General features: G+C 38.1%; 1 protein-coding gene across 1 annotated transcript in view; it reads left to right on the top strand.

Annotated features, from left to right (window-relative positions):
- BNC2 (basonuclin zinc finger protein 2) overlaps positions 1-18809 on the top strand; it is a gene marked incomplete at its 5' end in the record, with an annotated part of 307089 nt that overhangs the window by 138175 nt on the left and 150105 nt on the right. The window contains one exon of the mRNA XM_081321218.1: positions 17745-17847. Within this exon, the coding sequence (XP_081177344.1) occupies positions 17745-17847 (103 nt within the window). The remainder of the gene's footprint in view (positions 1-17744; positions 17848-18809) is intronic.

The raw sequence follows: 18809 nt of genomic DNA, 5'->3' as shown, positions 1-18809 counted from the left end.
CATGGGTGTAGAAGCTCCATCCACAACTATGGAGAAGTTTCTTAGCTTACTATAGTTAACATTAATATGAGGACAACATAATACAAATTTGAATATAAACATGACAGCCAGCATTTGATCTTGTTTTGTTTCTTTATGTATTTGAAATGAATGCATCGTATGTATTTGTCATGTTCTTTAAAGAAGAACTTATAAATAAAAAAAGCTTGCCAATAAATCTTGGGCATTTTTGTACATGTATTTGTTATGTGTGTGTGAGGAAGTGTTCAAACACCTTTCCAAGTAATTTGTCCTTTTAGAATTGCTGTAGATTTTCATTATAGTTTTCCTGAGGAACATTTGTATTATAACTTATATTGAAAGGGCTGTCATGATTTTTTGTTTGACTATACATGGGCATTAAATTTTTTAAAAAATGAATCTAGTGTAATTACCAGTTTGCAAAATGAATTCCTTCAGGGTTTGTACTCTACCCATTAGTAAAAGAGATAAGTTGAAATGTATTAAAATTTCACTGTGCAACTGGGAGTTTTTGTTCACAGTAAATGTGTTAATGTTTCTTCATTGCCTGACTGTTTGTGTTTAAATTTAGGCAGCATGCCCAATAGGGATAAAATTATAGGATAAAGCAATGTATAAAAGAAAGTCCTTAAAAGAGAACCAATAACATTTATTTCTAATCAGAATTTACACATAATAATATTTGTCCTTGATTATAAAAGAAAGTTTTATTGAAACCTGTTTTTCCCCCTCTGTTGCCGAAATTTAAAATACATGAGCAATGTCTAACAGTTCTTGATAGCATGGTCTCTTATAATTGATTCACAATTTTTACAATCATAAATAAAGACTTGGAATATTTTAAATATATTTTAAAATATTGTAAATCCAGTGATTATTAATTTTGTACAATATAACAATAGCACTTCAGTTCCTATACTTGTGTATTTTGCATTATTTTTGAATGTAAAGCATATTGAAGACTCTATAAATTTTTCTGAAATGTAGGAATCTATTTTCCAAGGTATAATGTTTAAAATATTATCTTTCTTATTCAGGATTAATTGCTAGTTTGTCAGCAACTTTGAAAATCTAAGGAACAGGATGAGTAAGTAAAAGTCCCAGAAAGTTAAGAAATCTGTTAATCAAAGTTCCATGGATGGAGTAAAAGATTTAGGATGCTAGAAAAGCAGCCTCTTCTTGGAAGAGTAAATGTTAAAAGGGTCTTAAAGTTTTAGCCTACAGTCCTTAAGGAAGAATAGGGAATTTCCACATGACCGTCATTTGCACTCTCTAATTTTTCAGGAAACAAGTTTTTAGATAAAACAAGATGTCCTCTGTCAACCTTGCAGTGCTAAGACAAGGAAGCAAATCCTGTTTCTTCCTAACAGCACAAGTAACCACAGTCCTACAAAAGGCCAAATTTTCTCAGTTCTATTCTCTATGGAAAGGGATGTCTATCCATTCTGCCATGCATGTTCTTGTTGTGTGTATTTGTGTGGTGGTAAACACATCAGATCACATTCCTCTAAAACGTGGGCAAGGAGCAGCTGATGTCCAAAGCTTCAGAGGTGGGGAGAAACAAGATTTCTTGCAAATGGAAAATTGCAAACTCCTAAGTGCCACAGTGTTTAAAGTTAATACTAGTTTTAGAATCCAAACGCCCTGCAGAAATAAACCAGTTTAGGTCTTGACACCCAGCTGGCACGCGGTTTTGAAGTTAGTTTCAAACTGATACAAAGTTTATATGGGGAAGTGCGCTAAAATAAAGTATTCAAGATGAAAAGGTACGGAAATATGAAAGCTTTCCCCTTGGTTTGGCATACCAGGAGAAGCAACCTTCAAAAGGAAACAAAAGAAACAAGGATCAAGAGTTCTGTTGTGTTCTTCAATCCTGTAAACTAAACCCAGTTTACCATGGATACTTTGAATTGACAGATACATATTCCCTGCGTTTTACATATTGGAATGCATTGGGCAGTTTGGCTACCTAAGTACTTTTCCTGTGACTTCTTTCAGTGTCTAGAAAGAAAATCAACTCAAGTGGAGGGGGCAGGTCTCGAGGATACCATTTGGGGTGAGTTTGACCCTGTGACTCTGGATGATGTGGACAGGATCATGGGTAAACTGAGTGCTACCACTTGTTTACTCGACCCATGTCCCTCCTGGTTGGTTTCAGCCGCCTGGGAGGTGACAGGGGGCTGGCTCCAGGCAGTTGTCAATGCTTCTTTGATAGAGGGTGTCTTCCCCTCTGCCTTGAAAGAGGCGGTGGTAAGGCCCCTCCTCAAGAAGCCTTCCCTGGACCCAACCTTGTTGAATAACTACTGTCCTGTCTCCAACCTTCGCTTTGTAGCGAAGGTTGTTGAGAGTGTGGTGGTGCGGCAGTTCCCGCAATTCCTGGAGGAAGCGGACTATCTGGACCCGTACCAGTCCGGTTTCAGGTACAGCTACAGCATGGAAATGACATTGGTCGCACTGGTGGATGACCTCTGGCAGGCCCGAGACAGGGGCTGTTCCTCTGTCCTGGTCCTACTTGACCTCTCAGCAGCTTTTGATACCATCGACCATGGTATCCTGCTGCGACGGCTCAGGGGGTTGGGAGTGGGAGGCACTGTTTTACAGTGGTTCTCCTCCTACCTCTCGGGCCGTTCGCAGTTCGTATTGGCAGGGGGACAGAGATCCACCCCGAGGCCCCTCACTTGTGGGGTGCCTCAGGGGTCGGTTCTCTCCCCCCTCCTGTTTAACATCTATATGAAGCCGCTGGGTGAGATCATTCGCGGCTTTGGGGTGAGGTATCACCAATATGCGGATGATACCCAGTTGTTCATCTCCACCCAGAGCCAACCCAGTGATGCCCTTGACGTGATGTCCCAGTGCCTGGAGGTGGTACGGGTCTGGATGGGTAGGAACAGGCTCAGGCTCAACCCCTCCAACACCGAGTGGCTGTGGATACCGGCATTTCATGTTGTCCAACAAGTTCCATCTCTTTTAATGGGGGGGAGGTATTGCCCCCCTCAGAAAGGGCTTGCAACTTGGGTCTCCTCCTTGATTCACGGCTCAACCTGGAAGATCATTTAACTGCCGTGACCAGGGCGGCCTTCGCACAGGTTCGCCTAGTGCGCCAGTTGCGCCCCTTCTTAGACCGAGATGCCCTATGCACGGTTACTCATGCCCTCGTCACCTCTTGTCTGGATTACTGCAATGCTCTTTACATGGGGCTGCCCTTGGAGAGCACCCGGAGGCTTCAACTGGTGCAAAATGCGGCCGCGCGGGTGCTTATGGGAGTATCTTGGTACTCCCATGTTACACCACTCCTGCGCGAGCTGCATTGGCTTCCGGTTGGTCTCCGAGTGCACTTCAAGGTGCTGGTAATAACCTTTAAAGCCCTACATGGCTTAGGCCCGGGGTATTTGCGAGACTACCTGCTGCCATTGTCAACCTCCCATCATCCGGTTCGCTCCCACAGAATCGGCCTCCTCAGGGTGCCGTCTGCCAGGTAATGCCGGCTGGCGGCCCCCAGGGGGAGAGCCTTCTCTGTGGGCGCACTGACCCTTTGGAACGAACTACCTCTGGAGCTGCAGATGGCCCCTGACCTTCAGTCCATCCACCGTGACCTGAAGACTTGGTTGTTTCAACAAGCGGGTCTGGATTGACTACATACTTTAATTAGGTTTTACTGGGTTTTAAATTGTCATGTTATCATTGTATTTACTAGTTTAATTCTTTTTAAATTTTCATTCTATGTTTTTTCTTTTTAATTTTTATTGTTGTGAGCCGCCCTGAGTCCTTAGGGAGAAGGGCGGCATATAAATTTAAGTAAGTAAGTAAATAAATAAATAAATTCAACATGCAGACTATTTCATAAACTAATTTGAAAGAAACAAGGGCTCTTGCTTAGAAATTAGAATTAATACAGCAGTGTGATTATAGAAATAAGCACTAAGAGTGTTGCTCTTCTGTGTTATTCTGGCTCCATGGACACTCAAGGATTAGGAAGGAATATGGGTAGCTGATAAGCAACAAGGTACTTTATTTATGTATCTTGTATGCATGCAGTAAATTATATTTGGCTAAGCACATTTTTACTTCCATATTTCTTGTCATGTATTTAGGGAGAATGAAGTATTCCTTCTGTAAATATGCCTTTGGGGAATGTGTATGTCTTTCTGAATGTTCAATGAAACATCTTTAATTCAATAAATCTGCAGAACAACCTTGTGTTTGACAAAGGTATATTTTAATAAAGTGTGTTTCCTTGCAGATGTTTCACTACCAAAGTAGATAACATCATCAGTGCATCTTGGTGTTCTTAATGATCTCTGAATTTGGGGCACCGATGATGTTACCTAGTTTGGTAATGAAACATCTGCAAGAAAACCACCAAGCAAGGACCCCACAATTTAACCCCGAGTTACAAATATTCTTTTCTATTGGTAAAATGTATGTACCTAGCGTTTCTGCAAAAAACCTGACCCCTTCTGATTCTTTCAATATAGATTTTCCAGATCGTTGTATTTTACCTTTTATAGAACATTCCCCAAGAATGAAAGCATGCTTTTTCATAAATAAAAATGTTTATGTAAGTATACTTATTTTTATAGTACAATATTATATTTTGAAAACATATCTTTTATTTTCTAGCATGTCTTCATTCTTAGGTTTCCCTAAGGAATAGTTTTGAGTAGCTTTGCAAAACATTCTGAGCATTAATGGTTTGCTTAAAGAGAACATTTGTTCTCTGCCCAGAATATTATATCTTGTTAGTATTCTTGTCATCATACAATATTAGTACTGTTTTCCTGAATGCCATAGAGAAATATAATGATATTAGCACCTTTCAAATTGTATTAGGGAAAGTAAATACAAGCTGGAAACAGTGCTAATGTAATGTGATGTAAAGCTGGTGATACAATGCTAAGATTCACTGAATCACTCAAAAACTACATATGACTGATACAGAGTGTGAACGTAGGAAATATGCAAGAGCACTCAGCAATATTGAAATGCAAAGGGAACCACCAAGATCAGCATCACACTTTTTGTTCTAAAGGAATGTGTTCCCAGAAAAAGTGAGTCTTTGCAAACTTGCTCAAATTTTTGAATAAAGTTGTTTATGCAATTTTTTAAAATATTCACATGCTATAATTCCATTATCAAACATATTTGTCAATGTTTTCACATTATAGATACCATCAATAGGAACTGATTTGCATTCTTCCCAGAGATCTGTGTGTTGCATTATATTCTTGTAGGAAACACTGAAGCTTAATGAAAAGACAGTTCAGTTCATATAGAACAGGGGTCTTCAAACGTGGCTCTTTTATGACTTGTGCTCTTTAATTCCCAGAATTCCTCAGCCAGTGTGCCTGGCTGAGGAATTCTGGGAGTTGAAGCCCACAAGTCATAAAAGGGCCAAGATACCTGCGTGACAAATATTCTTCTAAAGATATACAGAAAATTTTATTAATGGATTTAAGAGAACTTTGTGGGATTGTAGGAGAAAGAATTGCAGAATCTGGGGTTGGAGTGAAAAGAGGGATCAGCCTAGAATCCTTCCATAGCCACAAGCAAACAAAGTCCAACATGCTTGAATGCCATTCACTCTTATATAACTCTAACCAGGTGCTGACTATTCATTGAGAAGATTCCTGTGAATTATCCCTTAAAAGTAAAAGACATGAAGCCACTCAGGAAATAGTCTCAGGTGGGAGCATATTGCCCATGGAGACAGCCATTTCCATCTGGATTTGTTAATTTTTGGATAAAAATATAAAATCTCTAAATGGCATCTTAACTGAGTGGTAAATGGCAATATACTTTGTATTTTGTACATAGAAAAGAGCTATTAATTCCTTAGTTAAGATACCATTTAGAGAATTTAACAAATCCAGATGGAAATAATGACTGTCTCCATGGGCAATATGTTCCCACTTGAGACTATTTCCTGAGTGGCTCCATGTCTTTTATGATAGATGTATATATTCTAAAGCTGAATAAAACAACTTATTAAGCCATATGAAAACAGAAACTGAGTGTAACACTGGCTGAGGAATTCTGGGAGTTGAAGTCCACAAGTCATAAAAGGGCCAGGTTTGAAGACCCCTGGACATACAAGTTTCCCTTCCTTTATGGGAATTTGCGTTATGCAATTGATAATTTTCATCATAAAAAAGAGAGATTTGTATCAGCTAATTCACTTTGTGCCAGAGATTCAAAAACATGCCAAGACGTCTCGCCAAAACATTATTTTTTTTTGCCAAAACCCCTGTCTTCATTCACACATTTATTATCATAGTTGTTATAGTTAGGCATCCTGTTTCCCTCTTAACATCACAACTGTAACAGCTACCACTGTTATTAGAAGGTGAAAACGTAGGGACTTCGTGTCCAGTGCCCTTACCCAAAAAGAAAAGGATCTGTCTAACACTAGGAGCAAAGCTGGACATGTTACTTGTATCAGTTGGCTTTAATGTAATAAAATCCTACTTCTGACTGTCCCACTTCCTGTGTAGGTAAGACTGAGTTATGGATTATGCTTCAAGAGAACATCTGTCTATAGCAATGTGCCTATCTATTCCAGATGACAGCTGTAATGTTAAAATTATATATTTGCCTGTTGTGTTATTGGTATGTTTAACATTAGATATTACTTTAACTTCTCCAACTTAGTCAATTTTTTAACCAAATTTTTAATGTTTGAACAGGTCTGTAGGGTATTAGTTTTAGGAGGAAGGGAGAAGTTCAGATCTATCATAGAAATATCTGCAATCCATTCCATAGGTGAATTATTCCTATTTTAATTGTAATGCTGTGCTGCTCTGTTTTGAAGTGCACTGCAGGGCTCTGTATGGCACTGATCTTTGTTTTAAATGATGAAATATGAGTTATGTGTCATTTTTTTTTACTTTGGGCACTAAGCAGCCTACCTTGTGAGCTGTTGAATTTTAAAGGGGTGTTTTCTTGTAGTCTGATCGGCCAATATAGAGAAAAATAATGGTCTGAGCCAAAAGAATCATTTTTCCTCTCTCCACAAACTTTTCCATGTTGCATTTCCCTTGATTTTGGCCACTGCTGTCATTAATGCATGTTGGACTAAGCCAACCTGCCACAATTTTACCTGCAGAAACCCATGTTTCTGTGTGATGCTGACCTGCCTTAAAATTAGGCCGCTGAATTGTTGCAGTAGGTGAACTTCATGTAATCTCCAGTTACAAGATTCCATTATTATCTATTGCATTTCAAACAATTAATATCAGGTTCAGCTCATCAATTTTTCTCTCCCCCCCATTGTACAAACAAGAGTAATTTCATCAACCACAGTATCAATTCATCAATTCTTTTCTCTGTCAGCACTAGCATTTTAATCAATTAATACAGGACTGATTCATTGGTTCTCAGGCCGCCCCACGCACATCCAGCCCCTGTTACTGAAAAGAGACCATACCATTAATGCTAACATGCTGTAATATGATATCAGACAGAATTTTTATATCCTTGAATTAGACCCAGAGGCAGGCATAAAGAGGAAATAGCTAAGAAGCGGTGCTGGAATTATTGTTGCTCAATAAAATCAAGTGCTTTATTTTTAGGATGATTTCTCCTCTTTAAGCACAATTTTAGTTAGAAATAGGGTTTTAAAAGAAAAATGACTCCATGATATGTTTTGCATGAAGTTGAATCTGAATGGAATTAGGACATCTTAAATGCTATTATAAATGCGTTCTTCGAGGCATTTATAAACTTGATGGAAATGTAAGAAATACTTTGTCTGGTGGCCATTGGCCATCTAAAAATGTACTTGATGTTCCAACTACTTGTGGATTATTTAGATCAGAGGTCCCCAACCTTTTGGGCACCAGGGACCGGTTCCATGGAGAGAGGTTTTTCCGTGGACTGGAGGGTACATGTTTTTGTGTGCTTCCTGCATCCCACGGATGGGGCTTTGCTTGTTTGTGTGGACAGGTTGCTGCCATGCCACAGCTCAGTACTGGTCCATGGACCAGGGGTTGGGGACCTCGGATTTAGATGGCATAGTTAAATGCTTCCAGAGCATCCTAGCTAAGATTTCATTTCGGTCCTCTTCCTGCAACTCTGTTGTAATAACTCCTTGAACAGTTATAATATTTGTTTTGTCTTTCTATTGATGGAAGTGAGTTTGCATTTACTTTATCAAAATGAATGCTGACTTGTTATTCAGGTGGAATTGATATCTCTAGTAAATTTTAGTATTATGCTACTAGACAGTAATAACTAACGTTCTCAATTTGTTTGACAGCTCTCTTTTAATATACCGGTAGTAACAATTCAGAATATTGTGAAATTTGTTTTCTGTGTCTAATCATCTAGACAATGATCCAGGTTTATGTTCAGGTGTATTTAAGCGTTTGTTCACATTAGATGTTGTCTTTGACTATTTGTCACCTGCACAGAGACACACAGTTCCCCCCCCTTTGAATAAATTTGGGAACATGCTTTTAGACAGCTCATCCACTCAAAATTAGTTTGAAGTGTGTTAGGCCATGAGATTGATCTCTTTACTCTCATTGGCCCTCAGTTGTTTCTACAATTGTACAGTGTAATCTGGACGTACAGTTGTAGTCTAATCATTTTCAGTTCTTAAAAAAAACCCTCTATACTTTTCAAACTTACCTTGTGAGTTTTAACCCCCCCTCTTTTTTATTTCTTCCTTAAAAGCCCAGCTTGAGACATATTCATTTATTACTGATATTTCCATATTTTTACTACAAACAGCCTTTAGCAACATACAACCAAGACATCAAGAGTTAAAAAAAAATCTAAGTAGTATATATTAAAGTAGCACTAACCAAAGGAGGAAGATCTAAAAAAAAACCCCACCCTAACATGTTCTAAATGGCCTTTCTTAAAGTCAACATTTTGCTACTTTATGGAAATGTGTTAGGCAAAAGTAGCTTTTACATGTGAGGGCAGATACAGCTACCAGATGGATGCCACCATTGAGAAAGCTGTGCTGAAGGATCCCAGCAGAAGGATTTCCTTTGTAATTTGGGCTCTCAGCAAGTTTATTTTTCGTTTTGATTCAGATGAGCTTTTCCAAAGTATATATGTTGATGTGCAATCTGTTGAGTTATACTTATAACTTACAGTTGCTTATCTTTAAAAAAAAAAAGCTTTCCATGAAGATGCCATTTAGTGAAATGTGTGAATTTATTAACAAACAATTCATTATTTTTATTTATTTAGCAGTATTAATTCAGTTTATTCCATGCCATATCCTATTGATTACAAATATAAAATTAGTAAAATGTTCTTGACTTGTTAAACATGTATTGTGTTCTGCTTAGTGTATCTTGTCACTATCATAAACTCTCAAGACAGAGATAGTAGCTGCCATTTTCATAATCTTCAATTGACATAACATTATTTGACTTTTTTTAGTTTTAAAAATTACATATTTGTTAGAAATCAATATTATTTTCATCATACAAATGTGCAGTTCTATTGTAACATTACTTATTTAGCATAAGCAAACCCAAATTAAGTTAATATACACATGTAAGAATTCCATCATGATATCCTTAATGAAAGAAAGACCCATTCCTGGGTCAGATTTAATGTACTCATTCTCAAATGCCACAAGGAAAAATGGAGATATTCCAAAATGTGTTGGAAAGCTCTACCGATCCTTGACTATTACTTCTGGTCATAAAAACCAGCAGTAGATCTATATCAATTCTGGTGCTGCAACAGATTAATTCATTTCCATTGGTTGAAATGGAAAGAAAATTGTTCATATGTTTTAAAAAAATCAAGGAGCAATGATGAGAAATAAATGCTACTACTTCCTTCTGTTCTTACTTTAGATGCCGTCGTGTAGCAAATATAAATGTTTTATTACTATGCTATTCTGTGCAGACTTATTAACAAGAAATCTTATTGAGTTCAGTAGGACTTACTCTGCTACAAGGGATATAATATTCCACCACTAATGCATTTAAAATCAGGATATTGTTAAGCATCCCAATTATATACAGGCGATCCTCACCTTACAACTATTTATTTCATGATGGTTGAAAGTTACAACAATCTTGGCAAAAGTGACTTGTGACCCACCCTTGAAGTTACAACCGACGCACCCATTCCTGCAATTGCATGATTGTGATTCAGGCACTTGGCAACTGATTCGTATTTATGAAGGCTGCAACTTCTTGAGGTCAGATTATCATGATTTTTGACCTTCCAAGCTAAGTTTCCAACAATCACAATCAATTGGGGAAACTACATTCACTTAACAACTGTGTAATTCACTTAATGACATGATTTTCTAAATAACCAGAGTAAAATGGTTGTAAAGTTGGGTGTGGTCACGTGATGAATCACTTCATGAACACATCGTTTATCGACCAAAATTCTATTCCCAGTTGTGGACATAAATCAAGGACTACATGTAATGTTAAGATTGAAGTGTCTTCACATATTGTTGTTGTTGTTGAATAAATGAGCCAGGTGTTTAAAATACTTTCAAGTCTATTGATTTGCTGTGAAACACACATGCAACAACACCAGGCCCCAAATATAATGGAATATTCAGGCCATAATATTCAATTTGGATTTTCACAATCAACCTTGTGATTTCTTTTAATTTTCAGAATAAGAAGGAAGGAAAATAGAGATTTGTAAAAACAAACAAACCATATTTAAGTGTTAATAGAATTTCTCTAACAATTCACTGGGCCATGGCTGATGCATCTATTTAAGCAACAGTAATCTGTTAAAAATATGAAGAAGAAAAAAAGAAATAAAAGGTGAAGGAAAGCATTTGTTAGCAAAAAAACCTCTACTTTTTTCTACTCCGTTTTGCAGTACAATTAATTACTGAGTTCATTAATTAATGAACATATTAGAGAAAGACACCATTACTGACTAGGAGAGATCTGATATATTACTGAGTCAATAATGTATTGAACACTCAGAAGGACCTTTTGGTAGATTCTCCCACCCCCTTCATCTTATAACCCACAGTCACATATATTATTCTTGCCTATTCAGCAGTTTTGTGGGTGCTCTTATATTTCATATTTCTAATTCCTTTAATCATTGATAGGTACAACAGTGTTTTACAACCTCACTAATGAACAATTGGTCAGTTGTCATTGGTTGGAGCATTTAAATGTCAGGTGCAATAGAGCAAGATTCACACACACACACACACACACACACACACACACACACACACCCCTTTAAACAGGCCCTTTTAAGAATATAATATAAAGCAGCAGCTGTAGAGGAAAAGATAGGGGATACTTTCAAAAAGCAATGATCACGGAAGAGATAATAAGATTTTATTAGAGACCAGCGAGCAAAGGAAATAATTTATAAAGCATGGTTTATGTTAATTCTTTTGGAAATAATCCACATTCTAAGAGAGAGAGAGAGACAGAGAGAGAGAGAGAGAGAGACGAGAGACAGAGAGAGAGAGAGAGAGAGAGAGAGAGAGAGAGACGAGAGACGAGAGACAGACAGAGAGAGAGAGAAAGTGATGGAGGGAAGGAGAGAGAGAAAGAGATTCATTAGGTAGCTTTGGCTGAGAATGCTGACTAAGGGCAAGAGTCAAAAGGTTGTGTGAAGTATTCTGCACGAAGAAAAACCGGTGTTTTTCCATACAATTACACCCTTCCCGCTGCAGGCTATTGTATTTTCCAAGTTAAGTTCTTGAAAGTTCAGCTCTCTTCCTCTTGCATGGGGTGCATGCCAATTTATTCAAGAGAGAGAGAGATGCAGTTTGAAAAACAACGTGACATTTCTTTCTCTGTGTTAGCAAAAGATATAGCTCACACTCTGGCAATTTTTCCTGAGAAAGGATCCGATTTCCTGCATGTTCATGTGAAGTTGATCTCTATATATTCAGTGCAATTTGTTTCCTTATTTGCACAGTCCATTGTCTCTTTGCCAAACAAGACAGCAACTATTTGTGGAGGGCAGGACGCATGTTTTTCACTCCCCTTCCAATTCCCTTCCCTGTTGAAACTCATAACAACAAAGTCATAATATTTTGTAGGTACCGTAATAAGCACATAATTCTACGGTATTTGACGTGCAAAAATTTAATGGATTAGATTAGATTAGATTAGATTAGATTAGATTAGATTAGATTAGATTAGATTAGATTAGATGCATTAGAAATAAGAACTCACAATGGCTATTTGAGATACATGGCAGACCTTACCAACATTTTAATAAATTGCTTTCAAATTCATATAATTGTACTTCACATATCAGATTCTGTAGAAATTTGAATAACTGTCAAATTTCACTATGACACCTTGAGATTTTACTCATCTGCTCAACATATTGATATTCCTTGATTTCTGAAATTTTCTAGGTTTCCCCTGACCTCCTGCAATAGAAATCTCCCAAGTGCCTGCTAAAATTTGCTTTACATGTATCAAACTGAACATGCCACAATACGCTATAGAACAGAGGTTCCCCAACTGTTTGGGCACCAGGGACTGGTTTTGTGGAGAGATATTTTTTTTTCACGGACTGGAGGGGCGTGATTTTGCGTGCTAACTGCATCCTGTGGATGGGGCTTCGCTTGTTTGAACGGACCGGTTCCTGGCATGCCACGGATGGGGGGGAACCCCCTGCTATAGAACATCCTCACTTCCTAGCAGGAGACTTCTTGTACGGTATTCTAAACAGATTTTTTCCCCAACATATTTCATTGTTACCCAATTTTTTGATTCCTGCCCCCAAATGGCCACAAGGCCCTTGTCTGTTTTACATAGTGTGCCTGTTGCAAGCAGGGTCCAGTTCGTTGGCTATTTCGTAGAGTCAGGAGAACCTCTTCAACTGGCTAAATATTTACCATATTCTCTGTGCCTTTTTACCATGAATGCCTTAGTAATACAATGTTTATAATATTTGCCTTGTAAGTGGAGGGTGTCTGGTTCAAACTCCAGTAGAAACCTTTTCATTGTTTTTCCTTGCTTCCTCCCTCTTCCTAACACCTGAGTTTTTTCCCCCCTCTTTCCCCCTGATTTCTTACTTTTCCCTGTGCTATTTTTCAGCAGAAGTTATTTTATTGTTTTATCAGTCACTTGAGATAAGGAGAATTTTACTCCCAGCTCTCAAACAATCCATAGGGCTGTTTGGTATGTCAAAACCCTTCTATTTTCAAAGAAGATTTATACCCATTGTGCTGTTGCTGAATTCATGATAAAGATATCTCCAAAATATATTCAAGAGTGTTGGCAATAAGGAAGTGGGGAAAAAAACCCCGTAGTTGTGGCTGCTTGAATGCAAATTCTGAAACTTTAATTCTATATGTATACATTCAATTTAACTTTTTTGTGTGGGTGACAGATGCACCACCTATACAAATACATGTATAGATGTAGGCATACATATTAAATACAGGTAGTCCGCAACTTACAACAGTTCATTCAGTAACTGTTCAGAGTTACAACGGCACTGAAAAAAGAGACCTAGGACCATTTTTCACACGAGCATTGCAGCATCCCTCACGGTCACATGATCAAAATTCAGACGCTTGCTAACCGACTCATATTTATGACGGTTGGGTCATGGGATGCCCTTTTGCGAAATTCTGCCAAGCAAAGTCAATGGAGAAGCCAGATTCACTTAACAACCTGTGCTACTAATTTAACAACAGCAGTGATTCACGTAACAACTGTGTTAAGAAAAGCTGTAAAAACAGGCCCAAAACTCATTTAACAAATGTCTCACTTAGCAAAATAAATTTTGGGCTCAATTTTGGTCGTAGGTCGAGGACTACCTGCGCAAATAACCCAAGAAGAACTGCCCATAGAAAGGACGGTCACTGATGCTTGCTAGCCAGAAAGGGCAGAGGCTACAACAATAGGGAATTTGCAATGGGAGAATGTAGTGTGTTGTTTGAACTGATAACCCTGCAATCTGTTGCTGGATGTTTCAGTTTGGTTATGATTTACTTAGGCTGATACCTGAAACTGGCATAAGCCCAGGACAGCGGCTGCTTAAGTATTAAGTATGGATATGCCCTGAGTGTGCATCTGATGGCATCCTGAAGCGCTAGCCTGAAACAACGATAGAGTTTTGCAATTTTTTAAAAAAATTGCTAAAGTATCATTCAGGAATTTCACCTATTACTGCAGTTGCTCCCACTCCCTCCCTTTGACCTTTGAAGAAATGATTGTATTCAAATTGGCAGAATGATCCTTTTCTGGCATTTCAGTACTTAGAGTAGAATGTTAATGTGTGAACGTTGAATTTAATTTCCTTCATTTCAAAAGCCTGTTTGCAAATTAAGCCTAAATGCATACCATACTTTTACTACTAGTCTTTAAAGGGCCCAGGGTCATCTTCAGTAGCCTTTAAAAAGTGAGATCTTGGCCTAAAATAATGTCTTGGTTATTATTTATGTATTTAGTTCATATATTTTTAAATTACACAGCTTTTCCCTCCAAAGTGATGTCTTATTCTTATAAGGTGCATTTTAATCTTACCTATTTACTTTTCATTATAAAAAGGGTTCATATTTTTAAAGGAATTTTCTTTTTAAGTTGTCAAAAAGTGAACTTTCATACTTTGGAAAATAAAGCAGTGATAGAGGCAAACTGAAGCTGGTGCAGACGTCCTGAGCTAGTTTTCTTCAATTCCTTCATCATTATATTGTGCTTAGAATAACAGAATAACATAGATGGAAGGGACTTTGGAGGTCTTCTAGTCCAACCCCCTTGTCAAGCAGAAAATCCTTTACCACAGGTGTAAAACTCGATCACGTCACGTGATGTATTGTGATGTATCACAACATTTTTTGCCTTTGCGGAGCCGGGGTAGGCGTGGCCTCCGTGTGACGCATCCAGCCTGTAGGCCACCAGTTTGACACCTCTGCCCTATACCATTTCAGACAAATGCTGCCCAATTTCTTCTTAAAAATCTCCAGTGTTAGAGCACCCACACTTCTGGAGGCAAGTCATTCCACTTATTAATTGTTCTCACTGACAGGAAATTTCTCCTCTGTTCTAGATTGCTTCTTTTCCTGCCTTCAGGTACTTTGGAGAATAGCTTGACTCTGTCTTCTTCCTGAGATATTGGAACACTGCTATCACATCACCCCCTAGTCCTTCTTTACATTAAACTAGACATACACAGTACCTGCAACCATTCTTCATATGTTTTAGCCTTCAGTCCCCTAATCATCTTTGTTGCTCTTCTCTGCAGTCTTTCTGGAGTCTCTTTTTAGAATCTCAACATTCTTTCTAGAATCATCAACAGCTTAGGAACATACATATTAACTAAATGAAATCCTGATGCTTAAGTTGTATATTATTAGATATGTCTTCAGAAAAGAAACATGAGGTATTTAGAAATAGAATAAGGTGGGGAGTTAGGGATCTTTGTTCTGTATTTCTTCAATGTATACTTAAAGAATAAAAAAAAGCTTGTCATGTTTATGTTTCATGGCAAAGATCCATTGGAACTTACATGATATTTACATTAAGATTCTTCAGCCTCGGTGTTTCTATTGGGTTTCTATAAAATCTCCTCTGAAAAAAAATGGGAATCCTCCAGAATGAATATTTGATGAAATGGTAACAGAAGATATCAAACCTATTCTAAAATGCACGGAAGGATTTTGAGGGCTCTTCCTCACATTGGTTTCTTCCACTTCCGAATTCTATTCTGCCAGAAGATTAAATATCAAATGGAGCTGTCCTTAAGATACAACTATTTAAAAGACAAGAACAGATTTCTCCTGTTTTTGTTTCTCTGCCCCCTCCCCAAAAGTCCTCTGGCACTGGGAAATGAATTTTTAGAGACTTCTAGACTAGCAGTTCAGACAAATCTATCTCTCCAGCTCTGAAGAAGGTTCTGGAAGCTTGGTCCCAGGCCAGGAGAGAGGACAGAAGAGAGATTGGGGGAAATTTATTTTTGTGTAATAAGTTCTGGATTCCATGAACCATTCTAAGCAATCAGCTGCCAGGTCTGGGGAAAAGAGACAAAGAAACGTTCAACATTCCCAGATCTCCAGTTCAGGAGAATTGAAAGCAAAACCTCTACCCAGCTGATGTTCATTTTCCATGTAGCATTTTCTATTCTACTCCTCTATAGGAGTAGAAAACCAGCAGGTGAAGAACAGGTTTTCTATGGTTTACCTGTTTCCTCTCATAGCTGCGGGTCACTACTACTCCCTCAGAGCCTGACAGTTATTTGGGAGGTACATTTAAGCATAGGTTACCATTCTTATGAAAGGATATGAACTCTGTGTTGAGGTTTTTTTGAACACAGTTGTCCCCCCCCCCCCAGAATAATACTAAATCCACATTTAGAAGTAGCCTAAACAACAAATGACAGATGGGGGAACAGGGTGAAGCTCTCTCTCATTTCAGGGCATACACACTTGTATGCCTGTCAGGTATTAAGCCAGGCTAGTTAAAACATGTACTTAATACTCTTCTGACAGAGCAGTAAACCTGTGTTTAAAAGTAGCTTAACAAATAACAGACAAAGAGAGAGGTTGCACAATGGGGGAAGAGTCTTTCCCCACTATACTGTACTGTATTCCCTCACACTTGGTAAATGATTTTCAAACATGGGTTTAGCACTTTTCTGAAAGAATGCTAAACCCACTTGTTCAAAAGCATCCCAAACATCTACTCACAGGCATGGGCCAAGGGGAGACTCTACTGTAAAATGGCTGAATTGATTCTCTCTCAAGTATCACCAAACAACTGGTTAACTGATCCAGGTCTCCAAACTGGGGATTGGCTTATTACAGGAGGGGAACCATTTTGAAAGATCCAGATTCCTTGTGTTACCAGAAGAGTGGGTAGCAGCACAGGTCTGCAAGATAGAGCCCATATACAGGAGTGGACAGCTAAGTCCACAGCAGCCTAAAGTGGCTAATAGTTGCTACACATGGTTGACATGTGGTTGGTGAACTATATCTGATTGTACCTGTTTGCTTAATCCTGGAACAGGCCAATGATAAATTACGATTGCCTCAGGTATGGGTTGGGAAAGATAGGGATACAACAGTATGTGGTCACGCCAGAAATAGTAGATAATAGATAGTTTTCTTTGGCATGTTAATACCGTGGTTAGGTCGAAATAGAAAAATGGCCTGATAATGTGTAGCTTTTGTAGCTTCCATGTTATGTGAATATTATTATACTATGTGTACCTTTGTACATTAAATATAATGTGTTAAGTGTTCACTGAGATGAGGTACATTGTGTCAAAGGTTGAACTATGGTTTTGGAAATCTACAGATCAATTCTAGCCTCAAAGTCAGTTGTTTTGATGCCATTAATCTCTTCAGATTAATTTCCTAAATTTGCAACACTGGCCTTCCTCAAAACTAATTTAAAGTTTTGTGTAGTGGGTTTTGGACCGCATGGAACGACGCCAGGCAGATGAGTGCAGCATATCAGCTCTTTATTGTGGTCAGACTGAACTGGAACAAAGGGCTGCCTGAATCCCTTATATACCTGGCCAGGTACACCTCAGGCCAATCCCTTTAACTGAATTTCCCACCGTCCGCAAGCCAGCCAATCCAGTTGCAGTATAGCGCCACCTGGTGGTGTCAGTGGCCACTGCTCATATGGTCACCCAACTATATACATCTATATACATAACATAAAAAGTTATACATTTTGAGATAATGTATATAAAGAACTTTGATTCTTTGAATTACAGGGTTATTTCTTCTTCTTCAAGTAAAGTTTTTATATATGTTGGTTTCACTTTTCTTGTTTTAGGCAATACGCTGCACATTGGTAAATTGCACATGTGAATGTTTCCAACCAGGGAAGATAAACCTGAGAACCTGTGATCAATGTAAACATGGCTGGGTGGCACACGGTAAGGACTTACCTGCTCTTTGTTTCTCGGGTTATGTTTTTCTTGTGTCTTTGTGTGCATGTCTGCAACTCTAGACATACGCATACATTGCTTTTGATCTAGAAAGATCTGCATGAAACAAAACTGTTTATAGTTATTGATTACATATAAAAAAACGAGCCTTCATCAACTGTTGAAAATAATAAAACTATTATTCTATTATTCTAAACCAAATGGAGCTAAGCAAGTTTATCCTCGAATCATTGAAGCGTCTTGATGGAAGATGAGCAAGTCATAAATATTCTAAATACAGATAGTCCTTGACTTACAATCACGTTTGGAACTGGAATTTCCATTGTAAGTTGTTGTGGTGAAATTGGACCTGGTTAAGTTGGACCTGATTTCACAACAATTTTTTTGGCAATTGTTAAACGAATCATGTGGTGATTAAGCAAATTCAGGTTTTGGGTGGAAAACAGCAAAAAAAAAAGGTTGAAAATCATGATTCTCTGATCAAAGGATGCTGCAACTGGTTGTACATGTGAGTCACTTGCCAAGTGCCTGAATTATGATCACATGACTGCACTGGTGGTACAAGTCATACATGTGAATACTGGTCATAAGTTACTTTTTCCAAGGCCATTGAAACTTCAAACACTCATTAAACAAATAGTCGTAATGCAAGGACTATCTGTAGTAAAACACACTATGCTACATATACATCTGAAAGAATGAATCCTAACTTCTAACAAATAGTAGAGAGATTAGTACTCTTAGCATCTCAGCTAAGATACTTGGGATATATTAAATTATCTGATTTTCATAGCGGTCTTTTCCCATGTGACCTGCATTTTTGTCAGCACTGATGGAGCATAGCTGGAAGACTAGAAGATTATTAAAAAATATTATGGCAGTTGTAGTAAAGAAACGTGCAAGAACATGGGTTGAGAATCATCTTCCCGGTTATCTTAAAAGGAGTTGCC

Source organism: Vipera berus (assembly GCF_964194415.1).
Source record: "Vipera berus genome assembly, chromosome: 2".
NCBI classification, from domain to species: Eukaryota; Metazoa; Chordata; class Lepidosauria; order Squamata; family Viperidae; genus Vipera; species Vipera berus.
Note: the sequence above shows the minus strand (reverse complement) of the source record. Positions and strands in the feature narration are given on the sequence as shown.